This window comes from Perognathus longimembris, chromosome 7 (assembly GCF_023159225.1).
Source record: "Perognathus longimembris pacificus isolate PPM17 chromosome 7, ASM2315922v1, whole genome shotgun sequence".
Lineage (NCBI taxonomy): Eukaryota > Metazoa > Chordata > Mammalia > Rodentia > Heteromyidae > Perognathus > Perognathus longimembris.
The window spans coordinates 6,942,556-6,968,868 of record NC_063167.1 but is presented as its reverse complement, the minus strand read 5'-3'; the positions used below and the strand labels follow the sequence as shown (position 1 = coordinate 6,968,868).

General features: G+C 47.0%; 1 protein-coding gene across 1 annotated transcript in view; it reads left to right on the top strand.

Moving 5' to 3' along the window:
- Mtor (mechanistic target of rapamycin kinase) overlaps positions 1-26,313 on the top strand; it is a 115,111-nt gene that overhangs the window by 53,340 nt on the left and 35,458 nt on the right. The window contains exons 29-31 of the mRNA XM_048350228.1: positions 16,962-17,037; positions 19,841-19,980; positions 24,606-24,706. Of these exons, the coding sequence (XP_048206185.1) occupies positions 16,962-17,037; positions 19,841-19,980; positions 24,606-24,706 (317 nt within the window). The remainder of the gene's footprint in view (positions 1-16,961; positions 17,038-19,840; positions 19,981-24,605; positions 24,707-26,313) is intronic.

The window sequence follows — 26,313 nt, the reverse complement described above, 5'->3', positions numbered from 1 at the left end:
CACAAAAGCTCAGGGACAGGGGGCTGCAGAAATGCCACGTGCTATGATTGCATCCAGTATCCAACATGACCTGCTGCCCCGGGACCCCTTGAAAGCAGATTACCAGACAACTTTTGCGTTTGTGTTTTGAGTTCAGGGGCTTTGCTGGGGGATCATTCTATAATTTTTAAAATAAATTTTATTTATTTACATCTGACCTTGTTCCAAAAAGGCTTATTCTACAGTTAGATATAAAGAGGAAGGAGAGGAACTAGTGAGAGAGGCTCACTGGGCACCCCAAGTGCACATACATCTCACTGTTAATCCAAGTCCACCTACATACCACTGAGAGGCGCTAGTGAGCACACTTCAGCCTCACAGATTGCTACCTCCTCAGCGGCTACCTCTTCTAACCACCTTGAGAGATGGCTTGATGGAGTACTTCCACATAAAAATAAGATTCCCTCACAGTGGGTACCAAGGCTCTCCCTGGTGACAGTGTCCACATGCACACTTTTATTTGAAAAGCCTTTTGCTATTACGGCTCCTGTCCTGTCTGTGATGAGAGTATATTCACCTTTATGTTGCACAGATGAATAAGTTCCACTCTGAAAGCACAGAAGGCTTCTACCTCCCAGCTGATTGTTTGAAGCTGAATTCCATTATGGTTCAGCCTAGTCCACCCACTGCCCAGACCGGGTTGGACCATCAAAAGCAATGAAAACCTGCTCACAGTAAGTCCATTGGAACCTGAGAGAAAAGCCTGGGGAAGTTGCTAGTGCCTGCCTGGCTGTGCCACCCATTGGGTTTATACATTCATCTAAGCCCCAGCCAGAGAGGAGAGGAAAACAAGCTAGAGCTTTGAGTTAGCCTCAAAGACTGGAGCTACAAGCCCCCATCCCTCCCTTAGGGGGAGCTGAAGCATAGGCATCTAAGGAGGGAAGCCAGGTTCCAGGGTAGATAACAAGCAGCAGTCAGTCACCTGGGGACAGAGCTAGAGTTGTTTAAATATTAGCAAACTGTTGGGAGACGAGTGGGGAGATTAAGCCAGGTGCCAGTGGCTCACATTTGTAACCCTAGCTTCTCAAGAGACTGAGACCTAGAGGATCTTGGTTCGAAGCCAGCCCGGGCAGAAAAGTCTGTGACTCCATCTCCAGTTGACCAGCAAATAAGCCCAACTGGACATGGGGCTCAAGAGACAGAAAGCCAGCCATGAGCAATCAAGCCAAATGAGCATAAGGACTTGAGTAGAAGCTCCAGCCTCTCACTCTTGCTTGGCTTTTTTCCACCCATGGCTGCTGCTCTACTACTTGAGCCATTTCTCTAGCTCCATTTGACCAACATCTCAACCCCAACTACCAGCTGTCTGATGCCCCCCCCCCCCGCCGCTCCAATAACTATCATTCTACTCTAGTCCTGTGAGTTCACTTTTTTTAAATTTAATTTATTTATTAATTGAACATAAATTTTTTGACAATGTGTTGTGCAAAAAGGGTACAGTTACATAGTAGGGCAGTGTGTACATTTCTTGTGATATCTTACGCCCTGTTTTTCTATCCCTTCTCTAGGTCAGGTAGACATATATACAATATACAATGTATCAAGAACATATACAGGGGCTGGGATATGGCCTAGTGGCAAGAGTGCTTGCCTCGTATACATGAAGCCCTGGGTTCGATTCACCAGCACCACATATATAAAAAATGGCCAGAAGTGGCGCTGTGGCTCAAGTGGTAGAGTGCTAGCCTTGAGCAAAAAGAAACCTAGGGCTTTAAATGTAATGTCGATATTAGACAATATATCGACAGTAGTCTTATATGAACGTACATACATGGCTTTTGAGCTATTGTATTCCCCTGAGAGGTCAATTTTTTTTTTTTTGGCCAGTCCTAGGGCTTGGGACTCAGGGCCTGAGCAATGTCCCTGGCTTCTTTTTTTTTTTTTTTGCTCAAGGCTAGCACTCGACCACTTGAGCCACAGCGCCACTTCTGGCCATTTTCTGTATATGTGGTGCTGGGGAATTGAACCCAGGGCTTCATGTATACGAGGCAAGCACTCTTGCCTCTAGGCCATATTCCCAGCCCAAGAGGTCAATTTTTGACCTTTATATGTTGAGTAATTGTTTGGTTTTAGTTACATACTGTTGGGTCGCTGCCCCAATCCTGTGGGGAATACTATTTGACAAGCAGTTTTTGGTTTCACAGACTTGGTCTCTACTGTCTCTTCGTCTCCCTTTGTTAACAGTCATATATCAGGGAGATCATGCCCCTTTGTTTTCTGTATTCTAGGCTTGTCTCGCTCAACATTATTTGTTCGAGTTCTGTCCATTTCCCTGCGAATAACAGTATTTCACCATTCCTAATCGCTATGTAGTATTCCATTGTGTATAAGTACCATATTTTTTGGATCCATTCGTCTGTGGAGGGGTATCTGGGTTGTTTCCATATTTTGGCTATTGTGAATTGTGCCGTGATAAACATGGAATTACAAATGTCTTTTTGATATCTTGGGGTTTGCTGTTTAGGATAGAAGCCTAGGAGTGGTATGGCTGGTTCATAGGGTAGGTCTATATTGAGCTTTTTGAGAAACCTCCATACTGTTCTCCAAAGTGGTTGTACTAATTTGCACTCCCACTAACAATGGAGAAGGGTTCCTCTTTCCCCGCACCTCCTCCAGCATTTGTTGTTGCCTGAGTTCAGAGTATAGGCCATTCTAACTGGGGTGAGGTGGTATCTCAGGGTTGTTTTTATTTGCATTTCCTTTACTACCAGGGATGTTGAACATTTCCTCATGTGTTTCTTTGCCATTTTTATATCTTCTCTTGTGAAGTCTCTCTTTAGCTCCTTTGCCCTAATTGGTTTATTGGGCTTGGAGGGGCTTAGTTTTTTGAGTTCTCTGTAGATGACAGATATCAGGCCTTTGTCTGCTGCTGTGCTGGTAAATATCCTTTCCCATATGGTTGGCTGTCTTTCTATTTTGGTGGCTATGTCCTTAGCTGTGCAGAAACTTTTTAATTTGTAGTAGTCCCATTTGTCCAGTCTTTCCCCTATTTGTTGTGCCCCTGGGACTCTATTCAGGAAGTTCCTTCCTGTGCCTATAAGTTCTAGCGTCTTTCCTACTCTGTCCTTCAGTAGTTTCAAGAATTCAAGTCTGATATTGAGGTCCTTGATCCATTTTGAGTTGATCTTGGTGCATGGTGATAGGCTTGGGTCTACTTTGAGTTTTCTGCATATGGCTGCCCAATTCTCCCAGCACCAGTAGTTGAAGAGGCTATGTTTATTCCATTGTATGTCTTTAGCTCCTTTGTCGAATATCAGCTGACTGTAAGAGTGCGGTTTTATTTCTGGATCTTCAATTCTAATCCATTGGTCTTCCGATCTGTTTTTATACCAATACCAGGCTGTTTTTGTTATGATGGCCCTGTAATAGAGCTTGAAGTCTGGTATTGTGATACCTCCTGCACTGCTTTTTTTGCCTAGAATTGCTTTGGCTATTCTAGGTTTTTTGCTGTTCCATATGAATTTATGGATTGGTTTCTCTATTTCAGTGAAGAATGTGGCTGGGATTTTGATAGGGATTACATTGAATTTGTATAACAATTTGGGCAATATGGCCATTTTCACTATATTGATTCTGCCTACCCATGAGCATGGGAGGTCTTTCCATCTCCTTGTATCTTCTTTGATTTCCCTTATTAGATTTTTATAGTTTTCATTAAATAGGTCCGTCACATCCTTGGTTAAGTTGATCCCTAGGTACTTTATTCTTTTTTTTGGCTACTGTAAATGGAATTGTTTCCATAATTTCCTTTTCTGTTTGTATATTGCTGGTGTACAGAAAAGCTGCTGACTTTTGTGGATTGATTTTTTATCCTGCTACTTTGCCAAATTGGTTTATTAGGTGTAGGAGTTTGGAGACTGAGTTTTTTGGGTCCTTCAGATATAAGATCATGTCGTCTGCGAATAGGGATAACTTGATTTCTTCCTTGCCGATGTGGATCCCTTTGATGTCCTCCTCTTGCCTTATTGCTATGGCTAGGGATTCCAGCACTATGTTGAAAAGTGGGGAGAGTGGGCATCCTTGTCTTCTTGTTCCTGAGTTTAGGGGGAATGATTTAAGTTTCTCTCCATTTAATATGATATTAGCAGTTGGTCTGTTGTATATGGCTTTTATTGTTTTGAGGAATGTTCCATCTATTTCTGTTCTATGAGTTCACTTTTTTAGATTACCCATATGAGTAAAATCATGCAGTATTTGTCTGTAGCTCATATATTTCACCCAACTTAATGTCCTCCAGATTTGCCCAAGTTGTTGTGAAATAAGCTGATTTTGAGTGAGAAAGTTGAAAAGAAGGAATTATGTCGCTAGATATGGATATTTATAAAGCTGTAACAAGTGAGGTGATATTTTTCATACAGTGGGACAGAATGATATGTCCAGAAACAGCCTCACAGGTGTGGACATGCAGCTTGTGAGGAGGTAGCAGTCACTCCAACAAGCACAGCCGGGCAGCCATCAAGCCTTCGGAGAAAAGGCCCCTGATGTCCCATCCCAAGCCATAGAACTTCTAGAAGGTGGCCTAGGAGATGGGGTTTTCTTTAGCATTTGGGGATAAGCTAAGATTTCTTAGATATCAAAAGTCTCTTAAACGAGGGGCTGGGGATATGGCCTAGTGGCCAGAGTGCTTGCCTAGTATACATGAAGCCCTGGGTTCGATTCCCCAGCACCATATATGTAGAAAAGGCCAGAGGTGGCGCTGTGGCTCAAGTGGCAGAGTGCTAGCCTTGAGCAAAAAGAAGCCAGGGACAGTGCTCAGGCCCTGAGTCCAGTCCCCAGGACTGGCCAAAAAAAGTCTCCCAATGAAGGAAAACATCAGGAGATACAAGAAAAATAGTTATTGCTTTCCAGTAGAAGACACTACAGAACATTAATTTCCAATATATACTCTGTGTATATTGTATCCAAAGTATGTAAGAACTCTTAACAAATATTTGGAGGGAGGAGGTAAGCCAAATTAAAAGATGTGAACATTTAGTTCACAAAAGAGTATTTTCAAAGACCTATAAAAGGGAGCAAAACAGTCTATTTTGTCCCATTAGTCATTATGGAAACTCAAATTACAGACACGATGAGATGTCATTGTACAACTGCCGAGAGGGCTGAACTGGAAAAGACTGAAAATACCAACAGGGAAGTGAGCACACGTGCTCCAAAAGATACGCATATAGCGTTTGAAGTGACACCCCACAAAACCCCCAAACGCTAAGAACAGCCCTCATCTCCCTCCCTCAGCTGCCAGGCCGCTGTGCTGCCTTCATTCTCACAGCGAAGACCCTCTGCCACCGCCTGCAGCCGCGCAGACACACCTGGCACACCAGCCACGCCATCAGCTGGGAACCCAGCTGCAAGAGCAGGGTGCAGGGGAGGGAGGGGGCTGGCGAGCTAGCCGTGAGCGCGGCTCTGCCCTCTCTCGGTCTAGAATCGTCTGAGGTTGTCCTTCCTCCTGTCCTGCTAGGTCAGTCCTGCCTGTGGATGTGTTAGACTTCCATTCCGGAAGTTTAAGAACACGATTGCATGTAAAATGTGGGTACTAGTGTCTGATACACCGTTGGTGCCCAGCAACTCAAGTATTACCATTCAGTACACAACTGTCATCTCATCAGAAAAGTCCTCCCTAACCCAAAAGCAGTCTGTTATTTTCTGGGTGCCGTTCTCTCCATGGTATTGGCCCCCATGGCACCTCCTCTCAGTGTGTCTCTAGATCACCCACCAGTGAGCTCTGTGAAGCACAGGCCATGTCTGGTGCTCAGCATGAAAACAAAGGCAAGAGACCTCACTGCAACTCGTTAAACGCAAGGGAGCTCCAGACAGAAGGTGCTTTCTCCCTCAGTGTCTGTTCCGGAGACCCTTGTGGTCGTTTCCAGTATCTTGTCATGGGAAGGTCGTCATATTCTTTCTTGCTTGCTTTAAGTCTGCTTTGCTTCTACAAGATCTTTTTTCCCCTAGGACTTGAGTTTGAACCTAGGGCCTCATGTTTACTAAATTGGCCTAGTTGTTTTTGTTTTTGTTTTGTTTTTTGCTTAATTAGGGTCTTATGCTTTTTCCCCAGGTCTGCCTGACCTGTGATCATCCTACTTTTACCTTCTGTGTAGCGAAGACTATGGGCAACTGTATTCTGCTCCTTTTCTTTAGTCATAGAATTAAAGCTGTAAGACGTAAAGAGTTGAGGTTATTTGGTTGACCCTCTTTTTTTTTTTAAATTAGCATACAGTAGTTGTATGAAGGAGGTTTTACAGGGCTGGGAATGTGGCTTAGTGGTAGAGCGCTTGCCTAGCATGGATGAAGCCCTGGTTTCGATTCCTCAGCACCACATACACAGAAAAAGCCGGTACTGGTGATATGGCTCAAAGGTAGAGTGCTAGCCTTGAGCAGAAAGAAGTCAGGGACAGTGCTCAGGCCCTGAGTCCCCAACCCCAGGACTGGGTAGTGGGGGGAGGTTTTACTGTGTATACACAATATATCCAGATCAACTTCAACGCCTTTCACACTCCTTTATCCCACTTCCCCCCTTCTTGAAACAAGAGTTGAACAGTCTTCTTTAGTAACTTGAGGCAGCATCCTTAATGTACAGCCACATCATTTCCCTGGAAATCAGGAGTTAAGTCTCACTCTTCTTTCTTTACTTGTGAAGACATCACAGAGGACCACAGAGCAATTGGAGGAGGTTCAATCCCACTCCCCTGTGTTTTGGCGGCCTGTATCCATGGCATATCTGTTAATCTCAGCTTACGTCAGCAGCTAATGTTGAAGACAGCAGGGGGAGGGTGACATTTCCCCATAAAACCAGCCTTATGCTCTGGGCAGCCTTACTCCCCATATTTTGTCTGGGAATCTAACATTATCCTGTCTCTTCAAAGGGAAGCTGATGCCTATTACATTCCAAAATGAGACCCTGTTAGTGGTAGCAAGCCAGAACCACAGGGCCATGCCCTAGCTGCCACCTGAACTGCAGGACTTCTCTTGGGGCTAGACCCCCTTCACTCTGGAAAACAAGCCTGTCATTCTTTAAGAATGTCAGAGGTCTTTGCCAGTTGTGCCTGAGCACCAGCTCCTGACAAGAGTGACTAGGTTTTCTAGTGCTCAGGCTCTGGGCTGGATGGGTGAACAAAGGTCACTCTGTGTCTTAATTGTAAGCAGATGTTTCCGAGGTGTCACTACGGGGCCTCTTGGCAGTGCGAGCACTGCTTTTTGAGTTGCTTCCTGGCTTCTAGAAAAGATATGCATTCCTGTCTTTTTCCTATACCTCTGCTGGAAGAAATGCACTTGGTCCCAGGAATGAGGAATTCCTTCCATCAAAACCGTGTGTCCAAGGGCTGGGAATATGGCCTAGTGGCAAGAGTGCTCACCTCCTATACATGAAGCCCTGGGTTCCATTCCTCAGCACCACATATATAGAAAAAGCCAGAAGTGGCACTGTGTCTCGAGTGGTGGAGTGCTAGCCTGGAGCAAAAAGAAGCCAGGGACAGTGCTCAGGCCCTGAGTCCAAGCCCCAGGACTGGCAAAAAACAAACAGAAAAACAATTTGTCCAAGCCATCTGTCTGTCAGCTACTCAGGAGGCTGAGATCTGAGGATTGTGGTTCAGAGCCAATCCAGGCAGAAAAAGTCTCCCATTAACTAGCAAAATGCTAGGCCAGAGGCATGACTGAAGTGCCAGAGCACCACCTGCAAGCAAGAAAACCCCAGTACAGTCTCAGTACAGACCAAAATTTGTAAAGGAACCACATGCCTCTGGGAATCCATGCTTCCTGCAGAAAAAACCCTAGAGAGGACTGGGGTGAGCTTAGTGGAAGAGCATGCCCACATTCAATCCCCAACATCATTAAAAAAAAAAAAAAAAAGCTACACATAGCCCCAAGTAGCAGGACCATCATCAGCTGTGTGGTGAAAGCACAAGCCCAGGTTTTATCTTTCAAGAGCCTTCTTTTAGTACTCTGAGGTTCATCCTTACCCACAGATACTGTCTCAGTAGTCAGCTGGAGAGCATATACTAACTTCTGGCTGCTCTAAAGACTTCTCAAGGATTCATCTCCTAGCTTCTTGCCTTCTTCAACTATCTTACAAGCCCCAGGGGCAGGTTTTTGGTGCAGATAGCTGACATCAGTGAAGAATTATATGAAGGGAAGGGTTCTGAGGTTTCTATTGAAGCTAGCCAAAGGGCCAGAGGGGCTTTGATGGCAGTGTGAGACTGCAAAGAGAGAAGCATGTTGTCTTCCCGGAGTCCCCTTCAGGAAGGCCTGAGATCTGATGGCCCTGCTCACCTGGGGAGTTGAAGGAGCTGCTTCTGATCTGTGTGGACACTGTGAGGAGAACACAGGTCTAGCGGCTAAACCGTGCCAGAATGCTCCATCTCCTGCAGCTGTAGCTCAGAAAAGAAGTGTAAAAAAAAGTGTGCATCTTAGAATCCATGAAAGGCCATGAGCGACTGTGCCCTGTCTTGTGGCTTCCTTTTCCATTTGGTGCAGTGACCCTGGAAGGTAGCAGTGCTGGCACTACTAGTCTCCAGCTTGTTTTGGATAGTTTATTGCCTGTGAATCTTGGTAATCCAATTGTAGTGTGGGGGGAGGGTTCATACTGCTCTTCCATAAGCATTTTCCTTACCAAAAGGTAGGGGCATAGTTCAAGTGATAGAGCCACTCCAGCAAGCCAAGTAAGCACAAGGCCCTGGTTCAAACTCTGATGGGGGGCGGGGGCAGGGGGATAGTAGGCATAGCTTTTCAGATCCCAGAATAGGCATCATTATTCCTATAGTGTCGCCCAACCCTTCACGGTGGACAGCTAGCTTATATCTACTTAAGTCTAGGTCATCAGAAGCTTCTAGATCACTGGTGCCAATTCATTTTGTTTGTGTTTCTCAACTTCATCCATATGTAGACCAATTTGAAGTTCTTTGGACATCCAGAAACCAAGCAATCAGGACTTTACCCGATGTATCTGTCCACTGTGCTCTGAGGAAAGGCAGAGATAAACTAGCATTGGGTTCTGTCGGCCCTGCCAGCTCTTTCCTAATAGTCTCTCCAGAGCTCTTCCTTCCACGCTGGAAATGAAGGCGCTGAAAGGGGAAGCAGACCGCAGGCATCGCCAGAAAAGGAACAGTACACTTTGTAGAATCAAAAGATAATGGCCAATTTGTCAAGCAGTGTTGACAAGAAAGATAAAGTTGGAAGTAATTAACTGGCCGACATGCTGGGAGCAGTGTGCCTGCCAGTAACTCCCTAAATCAGCCAGAGCTTTGAGAGTAGACAGCCATTCATCATTCTCACAGCACACCTCCAACAGGCCCGCGGTGGGGAGCCCAGCCAGCCCAAACCCTGCGCTTCCACACCTCCTGCTGAGTTCAAGACCACAGGGGCCTGAGACCAGCCAGGAGATGCCTCCTCTCCCGAGAGCACAGGACGCGTCTCTGAGCCGAGAGCCCATCCGTGGTGCATGAGCACATGACAGCATTTCCTGGTGGCCTGGGCCCAGCAGATGCGCTTCTCGGCCCACCAGGGTGCTACCAGTGGGCGACACCATTACACTGCCAGTTAAAGGGATTCTGGGGAGCCTGGGTAAAGTGGAGAGAGCCTGTGCTGTGTCCTCAAAATTACTTTTTTTGTTCTTTTGAGACTGGGTCTCTCTGTAGCTCATGCTACCCTGAAACGCTTGATCCTCCTGCTTCTGCCTCTAGAGTGCTGAGACTGTAGGCCTATGCTGCCAAACTGGCTCACCCAGCATGTTTCATCTTGATGTCTCAGGAGTTCTGAGAGCACCAAATGTCCCAGCTCTGAAACCCCATAATGGGGCCAGCCTTCTCTTCCTTAATGTGAAAACGAGGACTCGTTACTTTTTGTATATTTTGACCCTGCCAGGCCTGGGCTGTTTTCATGCCCTGACTCCAGCTTCTGGGCATCATTCTCCTCCCTCTCCCCTCCTTCCTCCATGCCACGCCTCAAGTTGTCTCTCTCTGCCTTCAGTCTTCAGTGCTGTTGTCATTCTGCTTGAAGTTACTCTGTTCAAAAAGGGGCATCTGCCCTTCAGAGCCCCCGACCACCTCCTGTTCCCTGAGGAAGATCAGCTCGTCCGGGCTCTGTGCCAGCATCCCAGTGTTCTGATCTAATCAGATGTTGAGCCCGGAGCGCTCAGCCTCCGTGCTGAGAGCGACACGGAATCTGAAGTGATTCCTACTCTACAGAAGAAATGGGGTGGGGGGGGGGTGGACACCCGCCTGCAGGGCCCAGCGCGCTCCTCCACGGCTGATCCAGACACCCCCTCAGACCGGCTGCTGGGCATGTGTCACTAGCCAGGTGCCAAGGGAAGTCAGAGAATTCTTCCTTGACAGAACACCAAATGAAACACAGACAGTCTGAACTAGCAAGAGGGCCCAGCGCCGTGCAGGAAGCCAGTGGGTACTGTGCTCGTAAATTCCTGCCGGCCGCGCTGGGGAATCCCAAGCGTTCCCCCAGATGTCCGCCGAGCGCCCCATTGCCGGCACAGCGGAGGGTCTACTGGGCCTGTTCCTGCTGCTGTCATTCACGCTCTGTCCCAAGGACCCAGGAAACCCTTCAGGGACAGTAGTGTTCTCCAGCTGGCAGAAACGGTGTGGGGATTGCTTTGCTGTGGGTTAACACTAAGAGCTTGAGCAAACAACACCTGACCTGACCCAGCCTGCCATGAAGAATGCCAAGGGTGTGGCTCGGTGGGGGAGCACCAGCCTTCCTAGCAAGCCAAGGCCCTGAATTCCAAAGTCCAGTGCCCCCCCCCAAAAAAAAATCACCCAGGAACAGCTTGAGTAGGAGGGTCACGGGTCACGGCTTCACCACCAGTCCACGGGGCACCTGGCAGGGCAGAGGGCTGCCCGCCCTGGGGACCAGACTTCTGGAAGAAGGAAGAGGGGGAACAATGTACTCATGCAGCCTGCTTGGTCTATAAAAGCATTGAGGCAGCAGCTTACCATTCCTCATCAGGTTGCTCAGCTCCAGAAAGAGCCTTCCTTAGCTGGTAGAGAATCTTCCCGCTTGCCAGCTCTGCAGCTCCCCTCCTTTAGGAAACACCCTTGGGTGGGGAATGGAACAGAAAGGGTACAGTACAGTAATTCCTCCACTCACTCCCCTCCACCCCCATCCCCCATTCGCTCTGGTCTTTCCCTCTTCATTGCTTCCAAACACCAGGTTTGTTCGTGGGTTCTGAGCTTTATTTTGCAGTCAAATTTTATTGTATGTCATTTTATTTTTTTGTTGGTCGTGGGGCTTGAACGCTGGACCTGGGTACTGTCCCTGAGTTCTTTTGCTCAAGGCTGGTACTCTACCACTTCAGCCACAGCACCACTTGTAGTTTTCTGGTGGCTGACTGGTGAGAAGAGTCTCACGGACTTTTCTGCCTGAGCCAGGCACAATCCTCAGATCTCAGCCTCTGAGTAGCTGGGATTACAGGCGTTGAGCCAGTGGCACCCGGCTACAAGATTTGCTTTCTTGGGCTGGGGATATGGCCTAGTGGCAAGAGAGCTTGCCTCGTATACATGAGGCCCTGGGTTCGATTCCCCAGCACCACATATACAGAAAATGGCCAGAAGTGGCGCTGTGGCTCAAGTGGCAGAGTGCTAGCCTTGAGCAAAAGGAAGCCAGGGACAGTGCTCAGGCCCTGAGTCCAAGGCCCAGGACTGGCCAAAAAAAAAAAAGATTTGCTTTCTTTACCTCTGTGTGCACAACTGAGTATTGTCACTGGAAACCAGAGAATAGAAACACACTCCTCTAGTGGATGAGGAGAGCATTCTCCATCAGCACCTCCCAGCTTTGCAAAGTCTTGTCTTAGCATCGTTGTCGTCTCTTTTCCTCCCTGTCTCTGTGCACGTGTCAGCCACCTTGATGTCCTGTGGTCTCCCCGCCTGTTGGTTGTCCAATCTTCACAGGCCCAGCATTGGCGGGGAATGGTGTGGATAGTTAAGCCTTCTCTGCCTCTGGCCAGTTTGTCCTTTTTGTTAATAGGGAAAGACTCAGAGACACATCGGGAATGATGCTACACTTGATTTTAGCCAAAAGGCAGGCCAAGAAGCAATGCAGGGAGTGTTTCTACCACAGGCGTTACTGATACCTGCAGTGCCCCGTGAGAGCAGAGCACCTTGAAGGAGCCTGAGAGCAAAGGAGACTTCTTCACAGGAGCTCTCATAAGCCACACAGCCAAAGTTAAAAGGGACATACTTCTAAGAATAGTCTGTGTCACCCAAATAAGCAGAAGACTGCAGACTTTGTAATAGGCCTTTATTTATCCTATACCTTGCAACCTGAACCCGAGAAGCCTGGCAGCCTTCAGCAAACTGCCTGGGCAGGGCCCGCTGTGGTAGCGTGCTGACCGACGCTGGAGGCTTCCCTGTATAATACATAAAGATTTGTGAAAGGCCAGGGGAATTGTGGGACGGGAGCGAGAGAACCCAATGGGAGTGTTAGCCAGTGTCGGTGAGGAAGCCACTGCCCAGACTCAAGTAAGCCTTCTTCTTACTGGATTTTGTTGTTAAAGCACACATGGTAGAGAGCCAGACAGCATGGAGGAAGGAAGCATTAAAGTCCCAAACAAGAGACGCTTGATCAGCAAGAATTGGCTTCTTCAGGTCCAAATCTAGGATGAGGAATTTAATTTCTCACACTGAGCCCGCTCGCTTTTCATAAGGATGTTCTAGTCTGTTTAGTCACCGTTGGCCTTTTTTCTTTTTCTTTTTACAGAGCTGAGGACTGAACTCAGGGCCTTGCACTTGCCAGGCAGGTGTGTTCTTCCACTGAGCCAAATCCCCAGGCCCCCACAGTTGGCATTTTTTCACTGAGTGTTTTTATGTTTTTACTGCTAGACAAGTTTCTCATGAATCTCAAAGTACAACCCCAAGTTTCATGGCAGTGCTGAAGGCTTAGTCAACACACACACACACACACACACACACACACACACACACACCACACCCCCCCCTGCTTCATCTCCCCCCGACCCTGCCCACTGCTCAGCCTCCCCGCCTTGGTACACTCCAGTGGGAAGCATTGCAAAGATGACTTACTTGGGCTTTCTCCTATGAGAGTTAGGGGCATATGAGGAAGTTTCATTTTTAATTTGCAGTGCTTTGCTGGTCTGTCCTTAGAGGAAGAATTTCAGAAGCATCACAATATTAAAGTAAAATTTGAATTTCTGCTGTGAGGTCTCTAATCACTACTTCCTGATTTTGATTACTTGTTAAACTCACTCTCTTTTTAAAATAGAATTAGTGGCAGTGAAGATTAGAAAGAGGCTTTTATTTGGTTTTGATTGTTCGTTTAACCACATTGTCAGCAAGCCCCCAAAATGAGCCAAGCCTTGGTTATGTTTATAATTTGTTCTTAAAAATAGACTTTGTTCCAGAACACAACATTGGAACTCCTATATCAAGTTGTTGGAACAACAACTTGTATCTTTATGCCTACTTCCTAGAGTTAGCTTTCTTTCTGGTGAGACAAAGAGTACTTTTTATCTTCCTCATCAAAACAGCGCTGTTCCACCAGGAATAATATACGCCTACCAAGGCCAACCCAAGAATCCACCAAATATAATTCAGACAGTATGTAATTGCATGTTACTAACCATACCCTGATGGTTTTCAGACCAATCTATACCTCATCATGTTAATTATAAGTACAAGAGCTTATTGTGTGCCCTTGGGGAGCTGAGGCAGGACAATGAAGAATCAAAGCCAACCTGGGCTATATACAGAGACCTTGTCTCAAAACAAAAGCAATTATTATTGCTGAGCACCAATGGCTTACACCTGTAACCCTAGCTATTCAGAAGGCTGAGATCTGAGGATCATAGTTCAAAGCCAGTCTGGGCAGGAAAGTTTGTGAGATCCCTTTTTTTTTCCTGTTCCTAGGACTTGAACTCAGGGCCTGAGCACTATCCTTGAGCCTTTCTGTGCTCAAGGCTAGTTCTCTACCACTTGAGCCACTTCTGTTTTTTTCTGAGTAGTTTATTGGAGATAAGAGTTTCACAGACTTTCCTGCCTGAGTTGGCTTGGAACATTGATCCTTAGATCTCAGCCTCCTGAGTAGCTAGGATTGCAGGCGTGAGCCACTAGTACCCAGCTTGCTGGCAACTTTTATCCTGTGCAAAAACATATTGTAGGGCCTACCTTTAGAACCTACTGAGAAGCTTTCTATCCATTGCGTCATGTAATTCTCTGATGACTGAAGAAGATGGTATGAACCATGTTTTTAAAATGTGGAATTTAAGGGGCTGGGAATTTGGCTTAGCAGTAGAGTACTTGCCTTGCATGCATGAAGTCCTGGGTTTGATTCCTCAGCACCACATAAACAGAAAAAGTGGTGCTGTGGCTCAAGTGGCAGAGTGCTAGCCTTGAGCAAAAAGAAGCCAGGGACAGTGCTCAGGTCCTGAATCTAAGCCCCAGGACTGGCAAAGAAAAAAAAAAAAAGAGGAATTTAAAACTCAGAAAAGGTGACCTGTCTGTAAATGGCAGAATTAGACTTCCAGCAATGTAAACTCAAGTCTCTGTCTCTGCACCGAGTCACAGGAACACTCCAGATATTGTAGGGACCCCTTCCCTCCAGATTCACTGTGGTTTGTGGTGGTGAGGCAGTTTTCCTGCAGTAAGACAGGCTCCCTTTCCCTTTCCCTCCCTGTTCTCAGGGATGCAGGAGGCCAAGGGGTAATAGATTGGAAAGACTGAAGTGTGCTTTGTAAACATGAAGGATTCGATTATTACTTTCACAAATGTTAACTCTGTTAGTTCATCAGAGTTCTGTGCAGTTCCTTCTCAGTGTTATTAGAAGAAGTGAGGTAGAATTATTTTTATTAAATAATATTTGTGACAGTAATCTCTTCCAGTATTACCACATTGAGCCCAAATTCTGGAATTTCCCCAAAGCCATTAAAAATTAGTTCTACTCAAGAAGACAGTTTGTACTCATGGCAATAAACTAGATCCTTGCTCATTAAACCAGTCTAGATTCCCAAGTTGGTATGTCACTTTTTTTTTTTTATGTTGCCCTACCAATAAACAGATTGAATCGTTGTGATCCTGTGACTCTCCTTCCCTGTCCTTCCACAACTCAAGCTGTGTTTAGTTCCTAAGTCCCACAGTTCTCCTGTGCATGGCTTCCTTCTAGCCTCTCCGACTAACCAGCACCAGGGACCAGGCCTTCCGGGGGCAGTGGCCAGCAGCTCTCTTAGGGTGACTGTCCTCCAGCCGCCCTGGGCCCCACCAGCCTGCAGATGACACTGCACACTCTCACGCTAGGGCCAGCCCGAGGGACTCTCCCTGAGAGTTCCCTCCGTGCCTTCCCCAAAGAGGGACCAAAGAGGCTTCTGAATTGGAAGTGTGCTTTGTAATCATGAGGCATTAGCTTATTATTTCACAAATGTTCCGACTGTGGGAGGGGGCCAGTCCGCATGGCTGCACAGGCATGGCTCCGGGGTTGTGGGTTATGTTGTCAACGTGCATGGCTAGCCTCAGTGACACCTGCATGGGTTTAAATGCTTTTTAAAATTGAATACCAAGGTGGCTCATGCCTGACATCCTAGCTACTCAGGAAGCTGAGATCTGAGGATCACAGTTCAAAGCCAGCCCAGGCAGGAAAGTCCATGAGACGCTTATCTCCAATTAACCACCAGAAAATCAGAATTGGTGCTATGGCTCCAAGTGGTAGAGCACTAGCCTTGAGCTGAGGAGCTCAGGGACAGAGCCCAGACTCAGAGTTCAAGCCCCACATCAAAAAAAATTAAAAATGGGGCTGGGGATATGGCCTAGTGGCAAGAGTGATTGCCTCATACACATGAAGCCCTAGGTTCGATTCCCCCAGCACCAGAAAATAGCCAGAAGTGGCGCTGTGGCTCAAGTGGCAGAATGCTAGCCTTGAGCAGAAAGAAGCCAGGGACAGTGCTCAGGCCCTGAGTCCAGGACTGACAGGAAAAAAAAATTTTTTTTTAATGTCATACCAATACCAGCATTTGAACTCAGGGTCCTGGTGTTCTCAGTCACGAGTTCCCACTCGTGGCCGGTACTCCACCACTGGAGCCACACCTTTTTTGTGTGTGTGTGTGTGTCTGGAAAATATTTATTTTGACAAAACTCATGGAATAAGTTGCATGCAATTTATAGAGGGCAATTCCTTGTTTGGGACACAGAATGAGCCACACCTTTTGTAAGCTTAGCATCCAACCACTTTGATTAATTGTGTTTGTTCCTATTACTGAAGGCAACTGATGAGCACTGAAGTTGAGGAGTTGAGGTGGATCCGTAGGGTCATGCACTACCACACAGAGAGTTTGGAGTCCAAGCTTTCCCGTTTTCAAAAATGGGCCCATGGGTGTGGCTCCCGGGTAGGGCATTTGTCTGGCTCCTAAAATGCTCTGGGAGAAGAGAGAAGAGATGAAGGGGGGGGGGGGGAAGAGAGAGAAGGGAAGAGAAGATAGGGGAAAGCAGAGGAAGGGAGTGAGTGAAAGGACGGGAAAGGAATGAATAAGAGACGTGTTGTCTGATTAAGAGCGTCTGAGAGGAAACAGTGTTGGGGGAGGGACAGTTCCAGAGCACCAAATATTAGCATTCTTTTTGTTGCCCCCAAATCAGGAACAGAGGATTGAAAGCCTTTGCTCAAGTCTGTTACAGTGGCTCAAGCCTATAACTGGCAAAATAATAATAATAACAACAACCAACACAAAAAGGGAGAGGAGCTATGGCTCGAGTGCCTGCTTAGCAAACCGGAGGCCTTGACTGTCATCCCCTGTGCTGCCCCCAAATTTTCTCAGATGAAATCATTCAGCGTGAGCTTTGTGGGCAGTGCCAGGTGATCGGTGCTCACCCTGCATCTGTAAAGTCTTGTCCGCAGCCTGCTGGCGAGCCACAGGCCCAGGGTCCCTGCACCTTCCACCCGTAGTCCAGTCTTGCTAGTGTAACCACTTCTTCCTTTTGTCTCCTCAGCATTAATAACAAGCTGCAGCAGCCCGAGGCAGCAGCCGGGGTGCTAGACTATGCCATGAAACACTTTGGAGAGCTGGTAAGTGCCTCATTACTCCAGGAGATCAAGAGATAGACACATGGCTAGCCTAAGCTACTTTGCAATTCTATTGTTCTTCCCAATTTGAAACAGTCTAATGCAGACTTAAGGGTGACAGAGACAACGGCTCTCAGGACTGAGCATGGGTCAGAACACTGTTAATAGCTCGAACATGTGCCTCACCCTCTCTGCTCAGTGCTCCACGTACCTTATCTAATTCAGTCCTCGCAAGAACACTCTGAAGTACGTGCCATTGTTAACCCATTTGACAGATGAGGAGTCTGTGGGCCCAACAGGTCCAACACCTGTCTAACCTAACAGAACAAATAAATAGCAGAAGCAGGACTTGAATCAGACTGGTTTGGTGGCAGAGCCGGTATTTAACCTGATCAGAGTTGTCCTTGTAAGCTGTGGCCGATGGCATTGTGTCTGGTCCCACAGTTAAGACTGCAGAAGAATTTGTAGCCAGTTCTCCTAGAAAGAAAAATGCAGTCTCTAATTTAGGCCTGATATTAAGACACTTTCTGTTCCGTTATTGCTTAGATAGCTGCTTCTACATTGCTGTCTTTGCCCTGCTGATATTAAAACATTCCCCTTACTCCTTGGGGTCTTGAGAGGGTGTTTTGATAATCCCAAAATTATAAAGCACTAACTTAATCAATTTAGCCTTGAATTCCTTAAAGGCCAAGAAACTCTGAGGCCATATGTTTGATGAGGAGCCTTTTATTAATCATGTGGATTGCTTACATTGGTTTGCCTTAATCAAGAGCCAGGGGGTGAAAATGAAGAAAATTATGAATTCTTCATGGGTTTTTTTATTTGATTGTCTAGGATTTTGCCTTGTACTGTGCTAGTAATTTGGACGGAAACTTTTAAGGTAATCCTTGAGCACATATTACTTGTAACTAGACTAATATAGCATCTTCTCAGATGACAAAAAAAAAAAAAGAAGGAAAATGTCACATCTATCTTTGCCATAGTACTTGTTCCCAGAGGGTGGAAAGTACCCTGAGAAGTAGCATGCCATACTCCAGCTGGGCCAGCCTGTACTCTGCCACCGTGTCCCCCGATCTTAGACCCCGCCACCCCCATCAGTGCGGATGGAAATAAGGGCTTCCCCTCACTCTGCTAACACTGCTTACACTCCAGTGCTCAGGATGCCAGCCATAAATGAAAGTGTCTCCATCTCGGGCTCTAAGGTAGCCATTAGAGCTGGATTATTGCTAAATCGCGGTGGATTTTCTGTTCTATTTAGGTAGCTGAATCATATTAAGCTTGACAATGGTTGGCTTTTTCTTGGCAGAGCCTGTGCTTTCTCAGCACAATTTATAGAACAGGAATCTCATTAGAATGTTGTGTGATTCATTGCCTAAACCTTATAGTTTCTGCAATCCATTGCAATTCCAAATATCCTGCCCCCTGCTTGACCTGTTCCATACGCTGCTCCCTCTACTTTCTGATGGTTCACGGAGTGTGTGCCCTGCATTAGTCACTGGCTCCTGTGCAGAAATCCAACATGGGAAATGTTCCCGGGCTCCGTTTCACCTAAGATGTTTTTTCATTTTACACTTTCTCTGTCAGTCACTCTTCTGTGTCTAAGTTCTGTCTTTCATATTTAGGCATAGTACAGAGGCCTTAGTCTAGGCAGGCTAAGGAAATGGATTTTAGATCATTTATCTTGCACAGAGCCATTATAGAAGTGCCCACGTGTCAAGCTTCACTCGTATTGGAGGGAGGCAGCCGGAAGCAGGAGCAGCAGAGGGCATTGCACTGCCAGTCCTCACTAGGAGGAGATAGGGGTTAACAACGGGTGGTAGAAATGACCTTTCTTCCCCAGATCAGGTAGCTCAGCAGAGTGGTTGTTAGTGTCTACACAGACATCAATTTTATTTAGAGAGAGGAGGGTAATGGGAGAAACAAATGTGGGCCCTGCGTTCTCTCCTGCACATTCATATCATTGTTAAAGAACTCCCTGGAGAGCCACTACCCTCCCTGGTCTAGTGGAGAAATAATCAATTACTGAGCTGATTCAGCCCTGAAGACAAACTGAAGCAGAAGACAGAAGGCAGGCATTGAAAACACATGGAATGGTGTCCTGGTCGCACACTTGAAGCCCATAGAGTGTCTTGCTCAAGTGCACAACCCCATCCGCGTGGCACTCTGTCTGCCAGAGCAGTGGAATCCTGCCTTTGGCCCTGACGCTGGAAAGGTGGCCAAGCACCACACAGGAGGGAACATTGGACGGGAGACTTGTAGGAGGAGGGAAAGGTTGCCCAAAGAATTTTAAGTGGTAGTATTCTATTGTATTTTAAGTTATTTCCTGAACATTTAAAAAATGCATTAAGAATTCAGAGAATCAAGAACATTTAGAAGTGAGTTGTTTGTCTCAAAGAAGTGCGGATGTGTCACATGTACTGACCTTCCAAGCCTCGCCAGGAAAGCGGCTGCCGTCCCTGCCCGACTTTAGTAGCAGACCCCCACCCTTCGCACCTCTCCAGGAGCTCTGGCTGAGCCCCGCCGTCCCTGTCCTGGTGTTCCAGGGACCCCTGGTCAGGATAGGATGTCGGGCTGTCGGTGAAGTATGGCCTGACACGTGCTCTGAGTTTATCTGAGGATCCCAACCAGCCTTTCCACCTCTACCTAGCAGCCCACCTCCAGAGACCCGGAAGTGCCCCTCAGATCAAGCCCAGTCATACTGCAATGGCCACATGTCGTGTACACAGACAGCACTGCACCTGAGGAAAGAGCCTGTGCGCAGGCCTCTTAGGCTCTGTGGCTCACCGTCCTCCTTCCCCATTTGCAGGAGATCCAGGCTACCTGGTATGAGAAACTACACGAGTGGGAGGACGCGCTCGTGGCCTATGATAAGAAGATGGACACCAACAAGGATGACCCGGAGCTGATGCTGGGCCGCATGCGCTGCCTTGAGGCCTTGGGGGAATGGTGAGCCATGGCCCGGAGACTTGGTTTTGTTTGTTTGTTTGTTTTGGGGGGGAGGATTGTACTGGGTTTGAACTCAGAGCCTTGTACAAGCTTGCCTTGCTTGCTGGGCTAGCACTCTACCACTTGAGCCACACCTCTAACCTTACTTTTTGCTGGTTATTTGGAAGACAGAGTCTCATGACTTTTCTGTCCCAGCTGGCTCCAAACCTCACCCCTCCAGATCTCAGCCTCCTGCATAGCTGGGCTTACAGGTGTGAGCCACTGCTCTTGGCCGAGAGACTAATGAGTCTCCCTCAGTCAGTTCTCTCTTCAGGTTATTGCTTTTTTCACTTGATATTTTTCTAGGAATCAACCGTCACTGTAGTGTTGTGAATAGCTTTTCTGTTTCAGCTGTCAAATAGAAAAGCAGAAATTTTTTTTCTGTATTGGTATTTGAACTCAGGACCGCTAACTTCCTGGGCAAGTGTTCTAACACCTGAGCCATGACCTAGCCATCCCCCACCCCCCTCGCTGTGGATGTATGTATTCCTTGTCGCTGCAACTGCTTCACTGCTTTCAGACCTTGTCTGACCCAGTGACGAGCTCATGTTCTGCATTCACAGCCCTGATCTTTCTTTTCCTCCTTCCTTCCTTCCCTCCCTCCTTCCTTCCCTCCCTCCTTCCTTCCCTCCCTCCTTCCTTCCCTCCCTCCCTTGCTTCCCCTGTCAGTCCTAGGGCTTGAATTCAGTGCCTAGGCTCTGTCCCTGGGCTATTTTACTCAAAAGCTTGAGCTCTACCACTTTGAGCCCCAGCACCACTTCTGGTTTTCTGGTATCTAATTGAGGGTCTCGTGTACTTTCCTACCTAGGCTGGCTTTGAACCACAATCCTCAGATCTCATCCTCTTGAGTAGCTAGGATTACAGGCGTGAGCCACCAATGCCTGGCTTTTCTTCTTGTTTTAATGAGCCCTTGCTAATGCTCTTAGGAAAAAGGAATAATGACTGTCCATTGCCGGCACTTCGCCTTTGTGGCTACTACTTACTTTGTATGTAGCACTATGCCAGAATAAAGGATACAAAGAGAGAAAACCTAGCCTCTAAGGTGATGAGCCAAGTTACTAAGGCTAAGAGGGCATCCTGCTATACCTAATTTTATACCTACTCTTTTGGAAAAATAATCATTGTTTTTCTTCCTCAATATAAAGTTTTTTATAAGCCAGGCAACAATGGCTCATGCCTAAAATACACTGAGATCTGAGATTGTGATTCAGAGCCAGCCTGAGGCAGACAAATCCACAAGACTGTTAACTCCAATTACCCCCCCCCCCCAAAAAAAAAACCAGAGGGGTTGGGAATATGGCTTAGTGATGGGTGTGAAGCCCTGGGTTCAATTCCTTGGTACCACATAAACAGAATAAAGCCATAGTGGTGCTGTGGCTCAAGTGGTAGGGCACTAGCCTTGAGCACAGAGAGGCTCAGGGACAGAGCCCTGAGTTCAATCCCCAGGAACGAGGAAAAAAGGTAGAAGTGGGGGTGTGGCTCAAGTGTTAGAGTGCTGCTGTCAATGAGAGCACAAGGCATGGGGTTTAAGCCCCAGTATCTCTCTCTCTCTCTCTCTCTCTCTCTCTCTCTCTCTCTCTCTCTCTCTCACACACACACACACACACACATTTTTTTTTTTTTTACTGATTCCCAACAGAAGCTATTGGATTGTTGCATGACTCCTCCCCCCTCCCCCCCCAGTACCAGAGACCAGAGCTTTAACTCACACCTGCATGCTTGCTTGGCTTTCTTGCTCCTTGCTGGTTTTCCACCACTTGAGCCTCACCCCCAGCACCTGCATGAACATTTATTATCAGTGAATTTAGTCTTAGGCATTGGATCATTCATAGATAGATAAAAATGTAGAGGTGTAAAATTGTTTGAAATCAGCTTAATTGTGTAGGCTTAGCATTATTTAGGAAGATTCAAAAGTGTTGTAGACTTATTTGCATAAACATTTCATAATTCATTCCTATCCAATCTGCTTCCTGAGTTTATATACAAAAGCTGTTTTAAGTTTGCTGGGTATCTTAAACAGTCCCAACGAGCACCTGGAGCTCTTTAAATACAACGTAACAGCTCAGTCACACTTAGTGCCAGGACGTGTCTGCTGCCCTGGGCAGTGCACGCTGCCCGTCTCCACATCTCCATCCTAAACTCTGCTGCACAGTGCCACTATGGGGCCAGTGGGGGGGGGTGGCGGAGGCAAGAGGAAAAGATGTTCACAATCAACCACGGTATTTCAAACACAGGTTTTTTTCTCCTTTCAAATCTGCTTTCCTTTAGCCATGTCTTCTTCAAAGAAAGATGAGACAAGATAAAAGTTGTTAAAATTTAGCTCTAACCAATTCCTGAAGTGCTTAAGTGTTTGCCTGTGGCCATTGGGTTTATATATGAGTAGCACAGCCTGGCTTTCAAAGCCTTGCTTTTTTTTTGTGGTTTTGGTTTTGGTTTTTGAGGCAGTGTCTTATTATATACTCCTTCTGGCTTCAACTCTCAATCTTCCTGCATCAGCCTCCTGAGTGCTAGAATTACAGGCCTGGCTTCAAAGCCTTTTTCTTTTTTTATTGTGGCTTCAACCCAATTCTCCATTCCATTTCTCAATGGACTCTGTCTCAAATCTGACCTCTGGCCAAAATCTGCATTCATTTGTCTAGCTCTTTGTACCACTGTCCTCTTCTGCTGCTCCTTTCTGCTTTTTGGAAACCTCCCCACCCTACTTCATTCTCAAAGTATTTTCCCTTCCACATACCCTTTCTTTCCAGCTTAAAGATGACTACTACTTAGAGATGGCTAGGATATCTTGGATCCATCAGAAGAGACCTGAGATATGATTACTGGAGGTGGGAGTTCATCCGGTCCCCTCATTGCACTTGAGGGAACTGTATCTCAGAGTTGACACGGCGGCCTGAGGTCTCCCAATGCTGCACTTCTCAGTCCCATATACCTCTGATCTCTTGGGATCTTTCCAGCTTTATAATTACCTATAAAGTATAAGTGGCTAGTGGTGCTGACCAAGGGATTTAAGAATGCGGGAGACTAAATAGATTTAAAAAGAGATGAAAGAGGCAGAATTATTTTCCTGATCATATGCAGGTTTCTGATATGCTTCATTCTGTCAGTTCTGTTTAGAGTGCAGTTTCTGAATTTCTTTTGCTTTAAGCATATCTGTATTCTGAACCTGCCTGAGGCGGGTGTTCCCCTGGAGTAGCCTCAGGAATAGCCTGGAATTGCCAATGAGTTAAGATTTCCCCTTTCCCCATATTTATATGCCTCCAGGAAGCTGATCCCAGGGCCTTACTAGGTGAGTGCTGTGTCAGTGAATCACACCTCACCCTCTAAGGATTTGACAGGCTTCGTTTGGTTTTGATACTGGGGTTTGAATTCAGGGCCTGGCACTTACGAGGCAGGCATTCTACTACTTGAGCCATACCCCCTCTACCCCCCACCCTTCAGTCCTTTCTGCTTTGGTTATGTTTTTAATAGGATCTTGATTTTTGCCCTGGATGGTCTGGACCGCCATTCGTCTTTTATGTTTCTAGCATAGCTAGATGGCAGGTGCTTGGCACCATGCCTGGCTTTTTATTGGTTGAGATAGTGGTCTCATGAACTTTTAGGCGAGGCTGATCTTAAAGCTGGATTAACTTATCTGCCTCCAGAGTAGCTAGTACTGTAGGTATGAGCCAATATGCCCAACCTGAAGAGTACAGTTTTAACCATCAGTAGAAATTCCGTGTGTGGGGGGGGGTGTGGGTGTACATAACAGTCCTGGGCCTGGGCACTGTCCCTGGCTTTTTGTGCTCAAGGCTAATGCTCTTACTATTTGAGCCACAACTCTACTTCTGGCTTTTTGTTAGGTAATTAGAAAAGAATCTCATGGACTTTCCTACCCTGGCTGGCTTCAAACCATAATCCCCAGATCTCAGCCTCCTGAATAGCTAGGATTACAGGCATGAGCCCCTGGCACCTGGCTGATATTCCCTATTCTTCTACTCTATGTACTGGGATCTATTAGGTACCATTTATATGTCATTATGTTATAGTCCTTATCCACACACTCAGGTATTGCATAACACTCTGCTGCATCTAGATTTCTGGTTGATGGACTTGTGTAGAGCCTTTCCTTTATACAGATTTCCTTTGACTTCATGTGGGCCTCATCTCAGACTGAATCCATTTGTCCAATACTGTTTTTAAGAGCCAGCTCTCCCTATAGTTTGAGCCCAGCATGAATGCCCAGATGTGTCTCTTCTGATTGCTTTCTCTGTAGGTTTGCTAAAAGGAAAGAGGCCAGACTGTTGGCAGAAGAGACAAGTTATTTAATATTTATGAAGGAGCCAGATGTTCAGGATATTTTAGATCACATGGTTGGGTATGCCCCTTGATAAACTCACACTCAAGTATGAGCACCAATCCACAAATAGCCCATCTACTTCCCTGTTATATGACCCGGGAGGAAGTGCTTTCTGTGTTAAGGCTCCCAGTTTGAGGCAGGCCCCATCACGCTCCTTCCATTCCTCCAGATAACCCCAGAGCAGGAGAGGAAGGCTGGTGGGTGTGGAGGGAATTTTAGGTAACCTGACTTCCTGTTTCTTTTCCTTCAGGGGGCAGCTCCACCAGCAGTGCTGTGAAAAGTGGACCCTGGTGAATGATGAGACCCAAGCCAAGATGGCCCGGATGGCTGCTGCAGCCGCATGGGGCTTAGGTGAGGCTCCCCTCAGGCACCTGGCCAAGATGGGGGCCAGTAAACTGGAGCTCTGTCCAAATGAGGCGTTGTGGCTGCAGGAGGGATGTCAGCCAGTCCATGTAAACCCGGCTCTGCCCACCCACTTCTCAACCTCACATTTGCTCTTTTTACCTTGTGGTTTCAACTAACTCATAAGACATGAGTGGAAAAAAATGGATCCTCATGGGGGAGAGGCTAAGGAAACCAGCAGACAGGCATCAGCCTGTCGGGTGGGTGAGGACCATATCCCTGCACTCCAGTCAGACACTTCTGACACCAGCAGTATCGGATTTCCTTCCTTCCTTCCTTCCTTCCTTCCTTCCTTCCTTCCTTCCTTCCTTCCTTCCTTCCTTCCTTCTTTCCTTCCTTCTTCCCTCCCTCCCTCCCTCCCTCCCTCCCTCTCTCCCTCCCTCCCTCCCTCCTTCCTTCCTTCCTTCTTTCCTTCCTTCTTTTTGCCAGTCCTGGGCCTTGGACTCAGGGCCTGAGCACTGTCCCTGGCTTCTTTTTGCTCAAGGCTAACACTCTACCACTTGAGCCACAGCGCCACTTCTGGCCTTTTCTATATATGCGGTGCTGAGGAATCAAACCCAGGGCTTCATACATGGTAGGCAAGCACTCTACCACTAGGCTATATTCCCAGCCCCGAAGTGTCAGATTTTCACCATGTACCAACTTCCCAAGCAGCCCTCAGCTGGGCATCCTGTGATCCAGTTCAGTTCCATTACTGTCTACCTGGAACTTGTGTCAGACCCAAGAGATTCCACCCACTTCAGACACCAGGGGCTAGTGCCAGGCTGTCTTGTGTTTCTAACTGAACTACTGTCAATCAGGATTCCCACAGCCTCCTCCTTGGGCTTAGTGATTTGTGAGGGTCCCTCACAGAACTTCAGGAAGCACTTTACTTGTTCCATTCTCTTCTGTTCTGTTGCGGTACTGGGGATTGAACTTGGACCTCAGGCTTGCTAGGCAAGTGCTTTTCCATTTGAATACCACCAATCCTGTTTACCAGTTTATTGTGAAGAATGCAGTGAACAGATAGAGCAGGGAGGTCCAGAAGGGTTTTCAGCACAAAAGCTTCTCCCACTGTGGAGTTGGGGTGCAACCCTTTGTTGGATCTCATTGTTTGAGAACATTCTTTTCTTTTTATTTTGTGCCTGTCATGGGCTTGAATTCAGGACCTGACCACTGTCTGTGAGTTTTTGTGCTCAAGGCTAGTACTCTACCACTTGACCCACAGCTCCACTTCCAGCTTTTTGCTAGTTAATTGAATATAAGAATCTCATGGAGGGGCTGGGAGTATGAGCTACTGGTAGAGTACCTGCCTCGCATATATGAAGCCCTGGGTTCAATTCCTCAGCACCACATATATAGAAAAAGCCAGAGGTGGAGCTGTGGCTCAAGAGGTAGAGTGCTAGCCTTGAGCAAAAAAAAAAAAAAAAGGCCAGGAACAGTGCTCAGGACTCAGGTCTCAGCCTCCTGAGTAGCTGGGACTACAGGTATGAGCCACGGGCACCCAGCTCATTTGAGAGCATTCTTATCATACAGGAAATTCCAGGTCTGGAGCTCTATGCCAGGGAACAGAGACA